The 8,775-nt window shown below is 32.9% G+C and overlaps 1 protein-coding gene across 4 annotated transcripts in view; it reads right to left on the bottom strand.

Annotated features, from left to right (window-relative positions):
* Window positions 1-4,038: 4,038 nt before the first annotated feature.
* LOC112003577 (uncharacterized) overlaps window positions 4,039-8,775 on the bottom strand; it is a 7,459-nt gene continuing 2,722 nt past the window's right edge. For 3 of the 4 annotated variants that reach the window (XM_024035786.2, XM_024035784.2, XM_024035787.2), the window contains 6 exons: window positions 8,139-8,216; window positions 7,825-8,050; window positions 7,285-7,508; window positions 7,007-7,052; window positions 5,236-5,305; window positions 4,039-4,350 (listed from right to left, as the gene is read on the bottom strand). In XM_024035786.2, the coding sequence (XP_023891554.2) occupies window positions 7,029-7,052; window positions 7,285-7,508; window positions 7,825-8,050; window positions 8,139-8,216 (552 nt within the window). In that variant the 3' untranslated portion in view covers window positions 4,039-4,350; window positions 5,236-5,305; window positions 7,007-7,028. The remainder of the gene's footprint in view (window positions 4,351-5,235; window positions 5,306-7,006; window positions 7,053-7,284; window positions 7,509-7,824; window positions 8,051-8,138; window positions 8,217-8,775) is intronic. The other variant, XM_065769295.1, reaches the window with a different exon arrangement.

The following is an 8,775-nucleotide window of genomic DNA, read 5'->3' as shown; positions in this document are numbered from 1 at the left end:
AACCAATCAATTATCTTCGGTTAAGATTGGTAGGTTAGATGCACACCCTAGCAATTTTTATCCTAAGCCCCCTCTTTACTCTATTGTCAATTAGTAAAACATCTAAACCTTTTTCGTTGTTGAAAATGTGTCATCAAATAGTGCATAAAGTACTTAGGCTTTTAATTGACATTGAAAAAGGAAAAGCATCTAGTTTGACAATTAAATGAAAAATGATAATAATTTCAAAGACAATCAATTGTTCACACACTATATTCTTTGTGAATTCTCTTTTTCAAACTCTTTCTTTACTATCTCATTTTATTACACTTCATTGTACGAACCATGGGCTAGTACCAAGGACAAGTAGCTTCATCAGAACGAATATTTTCATCCCTTGTCGCCTGATTAGATAGGCTGGGCATTGGAATCACTTGTGCACAAGTCTGATTTCACATGACAATATGTAGTTCAATGCTTTGATCTACAAAAACAGATGAAAACTAATTCTAAATTATCAGTTTATTTCATGTTGATTGCAAGGTAGATTTGACATGTCACAGAAGAAAGATTTGACAATATGGTTGACCATGACATTAACAGATGATTTGATGAAATGGTTAAGTTGATGATAGCACCAAATTTATTGTCATGAAAACAAACAGTTGCTTTATTTTCTCACCTGGGACTGTCTTGATTTAATGATGTTTCACCATAGCATGTCTATAAAAATGTTAACTACAATTTTAATTAAATGCTTATGTTATCCCATAATTGTTAGAAAAATAGTAACCCCTCAACAAACGTCTCTACTGCAGGGGATTAAGATCCTTTAGAGTTCTTAGGATAACTCCAGGAGATCCAAACCCCTCCTGCAGAGCAATAACATCTTTGTTTAATTATGTACAGCAGTTTATCCAAGAAAAATGCACAACATAATTATAAATGAAACTGCTGCTCAACATTAAATCACAAATAAAGCAGCATCCTTTTTTGTTTCTGTTGGAAGTAGCAACTATGCCTGAATGCTCATTTAATTATCACAATTCAAATTGCTTCTCAACAAACCAAGAGCTTTTTTTTTTTTTCTTTGAGAAATCCGACCTGAAGGTCATTTGTTGAAGGGAAAAGAGATTTACAACATATCACGGGACACAAGAGGAGCTATAGAATCAGGGATGGATTCCATCCAAACTTAAGCTCCTCACCAAGTTTTGCTTGTCTAGCTACATAATGAGCAACTAAGTTGCCTAATCTTTTAATATGAAGGAAAGAAAAAAAAAATGGAAACCTAAGGCTAGAGAAATAGTATCCTCTAAGATATGACCATAAACTGGATGCTTCACATCTCTCTTATTCAAAGCCTTGATAATTAACTCCGCATCTCCTTCAAAAATTGCATAAAAAATACTGATCTCCTTAGCAAAAAGAGCTGCCTACAATTAGCTAACTACATGTTAATTATAGCAATGCATTAGGATGTGATGGAAACAATTAACTAAACCGTTTACTTGCAGAATTCACTGTCCGAGATGGTTATGACTTATGAGCTTTTCTTTGTTGATCATATCATCTAGATTCAGATAGTTGTTAAATTGTTTCTCCACAAAATAATAAGGAACTGACTATTGATGCTAAAAACATCAAATGATAATTGGTTGCTTTGACAAAAGCAGGTTTTGCTAGTTCTAATTAACTATCATGAAAAGATGATACAAAGTTTTTTAGCTTCCCCACAAAAAGGCAGAGGCTTTAGATTATCAAGAATTTGTATCCGGAAAATTCTTGAAGTCCATGAATTCAAAATTGTAGATTTAAAGGAAACGTTCTGCCCAATTAACAATTACTACCTACCCTAGAGTTTAGTAGACTAGATTGATATGGGTGCCAAAGATGAAAGTAGGTCTAAAGTGAGACTTTAATCACTTCATAACGGACATTCTAATCAAAAGGCTTAAAAATAGTACCAAATTAGCTTAAATTATCAGAGCGATAGCCATGACAAGTTGCAGCTTTCTGATAATTTGTACTAGAAGGAAAATATTAGCCTGTGACACTTCTCAGCACATTAGATAAAGGTTGGTATGCCTGAATGTGATCAGATTAACAGACCTTCCTTCAAGAGAATGTTGGCTACTAAATTATTGTCAAAGACACCAGACATTTTTCAAGATCTTTAATAACTTAAATCTGGATTGAAAAAAATAGATGACAAACATGTAAACTAATACTCAAATAATTGGTAATTAAAACGCATGAGAATCTTAGCTAGAAAAGTAGAAACAAGCAATATTGTGATACCCTAGATTCTATGGATTGTATGAATGTGTGTTGCATGAGCATATGCTGAGTTCCGCATCAACAGTTTACTAAGTCAATGTAGACCATATAAGTGATTACGATAAGTCCTAATTTTCATTGGTCTTTTTAGGATATAACATAAATTTGACAAGGACTTTCCTCAATTTGTGATAAATATAGTCCTAAAAAAACACAAGCACAACTATGAAGAAATGTCAGTTTTTGGTTAATAGGTGTTGCTTGTGTTGTTGTGATGGGGAATCAGTGGACCACCTTCTTCTTCATTGTAAGTTCTCTCACTCCTTATGGTGTGAAGTTTTTGCAGTGTTTGGGATTCAATGGGTCATGTCAAGGTCAGTGAAATCTTTTTTCTTTATTTGAAGAAACTGGTTTGGAAAGCATCTTTCAATCATTTGGAACATGGTCTCGGCATGTTTAATGTGATTAGTCTAGCAGGAACGTAATGCTCGCAATTTTGAAGTCGAGGCGAGAACTTTGGAACACATTAAATGTTTACTTTTTCGTACTTTGTTTCTTTGGGCTCGTATTTGGGGGTGTACGAATTGTATTGCTATAGCTGATTTTTTAGTTTCTATTTCTTTTAGCTCTTGATCTTCTTGTATTTGTTTCATTGTTCAAAGTGTTCACCATCGTGAACATGATGTTCAATTTTTCAATATAAGTCTTATTACCTATATATAAAAAAAAAGGCTTAAACCAATAATATTAAAAATCATTTGTTATGATTTTTAGTTTCTTTGTACTTTGTTCTTTTTCTTTTTTAATTGGTAAGTTATAGACTTATAGATGCAACATGCCATGGGTTCGAGTTTAGAAATCAACCTTCACAAGGTTACTTACCAACTACCTCTTCCAGATCCTATAGAAGTAGGAGCTTATGCATTGGATACCACGTTTTAGGTAAGTAACATATGCATATTGTGGGTCATGAACTCAGCATTAACCTTCATTCTGTTATTAAGGGAGGAGAAAGCATCATATGTGCTAGAGCTCATTGGCTTTAAAAATAATAATAAGTGGTATGTTATACACGCATTTATTCTTGTACAAGGAACTGCCATTTGAGCCAGAGCTAAATGGCTAGTTCGTTTTGTTCTAATAACCTGATTCTAATAAAGAAGTGTAAGAAAATGCTATAGGAATCAAGCTATTTCCACATAGTATATAATGGAGTCAAATAAATGAGTCTTTTCTTTATCTCAGCCCTGAGGCTAGTAGGATTGTTAAGCAACAAAATGAATGAATATTTTCGTAGGTAGGTGATTCTTATCAAGTTTTAAGACTTCTAGATGTTGAACACATGTTTACCCAAAATTTAAGTTCAGAGCTAAGGCAATAGCTAAGCCATTTTAGGCAGTCAGTTACCTATCCTATTAAAAATGAATGAACCATCGTAACATAATTAAAACATTCTATTAGCAAGTATCAATATATTGGTCACAGAACACAAACTCTTGATGACATATTCATGATACCAAGCTAAAGTAGATCATCTCAAGCACATGGAAAAGGAAATGAAGGACAGCAATTTCATTTATGAAAAGATTCAATAGCTAATACTTCATGAGAGATCATAACATGTATAAGTTTTGCTAAGGCAGATCTTGGAAATGTTAATCCATTCTCTCTGGGTAACAATCAGTACCAGGACCAACTTTGACATAAAGGTTGCCATCTATATGGTGTAAATAACATGGTTGATCATTTTTTCATGCAATGCAATATCACTAATGTCACGACCCAAATCTATGGAACATGAATTTAGATGCACGATTAACTTGCTGAACTTATACAACTCCATAAACATAATTAATTCAAAATAAATTAAAACTCCAAAGAAACAATACTCTTTTAAAAATAAAAAATAAAAAAAATCTAAACTCCACAAATTGGAAATAATCTCCACTATATAAAACATGAATTACAAAATAAAGGTAACTAAAATTCTATAAGTCTTCAAGTAATACTGAAGTCGCCTACAACTTCCACGCTCTACCTTGCACCTTACAAAGCGATTCAAAAGTTCTTAATTCCCAACTACACTTTAATCTGAAAACAATAATTGACAGGATGAGCCACACATCTAGTAAGTAATTATACAGAATACACAACGGAATAGAGTCAAACAAAGCACGAGTATTTTGATTTTTCACAAACTCATTCAATGATATCAAAAATAATTATTCCAAAACATATATGAATCACTTAATACATATGTAATCACATCTTAAAATCATTAGAAAACACATACATATAATTGATTATTGATTAGAGCACAATGTCACATATACACATCACATATTCTTACATAAAATCCTGTGAGCGGATTTACACATATCTCTGATCAATTCTAAAAATACTCATTTTGAGTCATATATCACAAAACAAAATATATACAAAATAGAATAATTTTCATAATATTAACAATTATTCCATATATAGAGACGTATCGAATGTCACAATATTGAATTGAAACAGAATCAAAGGATGCTTGACTCCCTTAGGGAACAAATAGGAACCAAGGAATTATATAAATATTTTACAATTCTTGAGTAAATCTGAAAATTCAATTTGCTAAAAGAAATATTTTAAATACCATTTGGAAAATAGGAATATAACTTTGAAATCACTTGTTTTTAACAAATACAAAGAACAAGAACTTTTTTAGAAAACTTACTTTGAAACTCAATTATTTTATGAAAATAGTTTAGTTTAGAACTCATCTTTTAAATAAGATTTGGACGTTCAAAACGTTATTTAGAATTCAAAGTTTCTCTTTAAAACATTATTTAAAGGTCAAAGTTTCTCTTTTAATGATGTAAAAATGCTTTTGATAAACTTTAGTAAACGTAAGCTTAAAACATAACTTTTGAAAAACTTTGACATCTAAGAACCTAATGGACAAAATTGTGCATATTATACATGATTACTTACAACACTTGAATCATTCTGAGAGTCCTGTCGAAACACCCGCCAAAAGTCTCAATACACTCTTAAATAGGACCTATAATCAACCATGAGAATTAGTTAATATCTCCCACAAAATATATGGCTTATCAAATTATACAAACTGACTCACTAAGATTATACTTTGCTGAACTAATACACTTTTTAACATTAAAATAAAGTTTCTCTAACCAATAATGTTTCCTTGCATTTATCAAAACTCAGAGGCAGCAGCTAATACTTTAGGATTTAAGTTAATATACATAACCCCAAAAGTTAAAGCCTCCTAACATATATAACCACAATTGAAAAGGTGAAAACCTCATGACTAAAGATTTGATCCATGACTTGTTCATGGATATACACGGTGGCCAAATCTAAAATTTAGTCTATATATATACCAATGAAAACGTAAAGCTATATAAATGAATTGAGTTTCGTTATCCATGGCTTTGTTCTAAAATACTCACAGTGGCTACCTACGATTTAATATACATATAACCAAAAGCAGAAGTAAAGCCATATACATAACCTTTTTCATACGGCTTGTACTAGAATGCACACAGTGGATTTGTTCTAAATGTAATCCATGGCTTTATAATCCCAAAGTGAAAAAAACGTTAAGTCAATCTAATCTATATAAACACCAGGGACGTAAAAGCCATGTTTTCCTTGAATTAGGATTTGCAATCTAGGAATTAATATGTATATAACCCAATGAAAAACGTAAAATCATCTACACGAATTAAGATTTATAGTGTAAACAATCCCCTTTTAAACAATCTACCCATCACTACCAATTCCATGATAAGGTTCTAATTTTTAATTCTTTGATTCTAACAAATGAGAAATCATACCTGGAATTCTTTGATTGCCTCTTTAATTAACTCCAAGGAAAGAATACACCTCCTAGCCTAGCTCCTTAGTGATGAATCCCTTTCTATGAAAAACCCTAATTTATCTCTTTATCTAACTTATATTTGACGCATCAGAGATGTGGGCTTAGGGGGTAGTGGGCTGTGTGGGGTAGTGGGCTGTAGTTTAAAACCCACTTAAACTTATCTCTTTAGTCTCCAAGAGGCCCATAAAATATCTTTCTCTTTTATTTATTTATTATTTTAACTACCGCACTAAATTGTATGCACTAAAACTATAATCTACTCACCTATTTTGTAATACCACAAAATTGTCTATTCCCATCTTACTGTTCACACATAGATAGTACCTCAACTCTACTTTAATAATTCCATCTTACTGTTCACACATAGATAGTACTCAACTCTACTTTAATAATGATGATGACGGTGATGATCATAAAATCAAATCGGGGTATTACAACTAATGTATGTGCACTATTTCTATCTGGGATTTATAGTTCTTGTATTGAAGCATTAAAAACAAGGTAACTTAATTAAGTTTTTTTTTTTTTTTTTGGTGGGGGGGGGGGGGGTGGGGGGCTGGATGAGGATGGGGATGGGGAGGGGGGTGGCTGGATGAGGTTGGGTGGGTGGTTCATTAAGCATTAAATTATTCAAATAATAAATAAATAAATAAAAGCAACATGAAAGATATTTAATTTAGCTATAATGAGATTGAATGAGAAATATTTCCAACAAATCATGTTTTTTCTTGGGTCAAATTACAGATTCCATGTCAGCATTTTGCAAATTATAAAATCTATGACACCAATTGGGCATCTTTGATGAAATTGTAAATTGCCAATATATTAGGCCACATAATACAAATGAGAGAAGTAGACCTTGTGCTAATATGACGTTGCTTCAGCTTGATTTTAGGACTACATGCTGCCAAAAGAGAAAAGATTGGAAGAGATTAGATCTCCTAGAAAGCAATGTTCTCAATGAAATGTAGAATCAAACCATAAAGAAAAAGATAGTTGGCTGGTTTAAGCAATGGAAATGGGGAAAAAAATGGGAAGAAGAAGAAGAAAGAGGAAAAGAGCATTTACAAATAATGTCATAAAAATAAGTCTCACTTCTTTGAAAGCATATTCAACATCAGAAATTTAGTTTTTACCTTAATCTGTGTTCTATTATATGTGTAAGTGATGTGCACCAGCCCATCACTAGCCTGGATAACAGCTGGATATGAAAACTCCATTTCCAAATTATCCTCCAACGTCAAAACTTCAAGCCATGAGTCACCATCATCCATAGAGAGTGCGACTTTAAGCACGCCCCTTGAGATTGTATTATAAGCAAGTAAGAAACGACCATCTCTGAGTTTAACCCCATCAATACCTGGTAAATTGAATTTAAAGTTAAAGACAGAATATGGAAATGGAAATAAAAGAAATGGCTTTTAATGATAAAGTATATCTACAATGCCTGGAATTGAGATCATTCAATTCGTTTTTTGAAAATAAACAGAATCTGACACTAAAATTGATCATAAACCTACAAATGGAACTTTTTAAATCCAATAAACTTATTTTAAAACCCATTAAAACCAAGATGGACTCAATTTCCATATTCCAGTTAAATACATGCATCACAATTACATGTTCATATACTATATCCACTGATATGATGCAAGCAACATAATTGGGCCATTAACCTGAGTTTGGATTGGGGAGTTCAGTAGGTTTTGCGTAACCCCAGCTCTGGCCACCATCATGGGATTCTGACATACAAACTCTACCAATATCCTCAAAGGATCGTAGTAAAACACGCAAGGTCCCTTTTGCAGTCTGATAAGGAACTGGTTGAATCACACTGATATTTTCATTTGGTACGTAAATTGGGCCATACTTTCTCCATGACATACCAAAATCTGCTGTAACCTATTCCAAGGTAATCAAAAAAGCATGTCAACTCTTTCCAAATATCAAAAGATTTCAACTGCTAATGTAGTTGAATTATTGCTACAACCTCCACCCATGACCCCCAAGAATTCCAACTTTCAACTGAGGATCCACAGAGCAAGAGCCCATTTTCCAGCAAGATAGGCTGAGGAAATCAAGCAATACATATGGTAAGTCAAGCCTTTGAGTAAATGAGCAATTCTATACTATACCACACAGGAGGAACTACATTGATTGGTGCCCCCCAAAATTTTTTAAACTCTTCTATATTACACAAAAATAGGACCCCTATCCATATTTGTAAGGACTGCCCCACTCCCCAACCAACCCCCCCCCCCCCCCCCCCACCTGCCTTCGTTAGTGATTTTTTCAAGCTTGCTTTGCAAACTTGAAGCCATACCATTTTGTCATTTACTATCTGTTGACTTACTTTTACAATTGCCATTTTACTTTTGAAACTCTCTGCCCCACGTCAGTTATGTCAGGCCCATTAGTTTGGCTTAGCTTTCCATTTACATTTCCTAAGAGTCTCACATAACTAAATTCTCCAAAGCTTCTCTGTTCTGTTGATTGTTTTTTCCTGAATCAAATTCTCCAAAACTTCTCAATATGAGACTAAGTGACTTTTGTCACAAATTCTCCTCCTTGTAAATAAAAAATAAAAAATAAAAGAAATTGCTAAAATTTCACCACCATGAATTTAT

The sequence above is a fragment of the Quercus suber genome, unplaced genomic scaffold, assembly GCF_002906115.3.
Source record: "Quercus suber isolate HL8 unplaced genomic scaffold, Cork oak 2.0 scaffold_1105, whole genome shotgun sequence".
Classification (NCBI taxonomy): Eukaryota; Viridiplantae; Streptophyta; class Magnoliopsida; order Fagales; family Fagaceae; genus Quercus; species Quercus suber.
The sequence above is the reverse complement of the archived record's forward strand: the minus strand, read 5'-3'. Positions and strand labels throughout refer to the sequence as shown.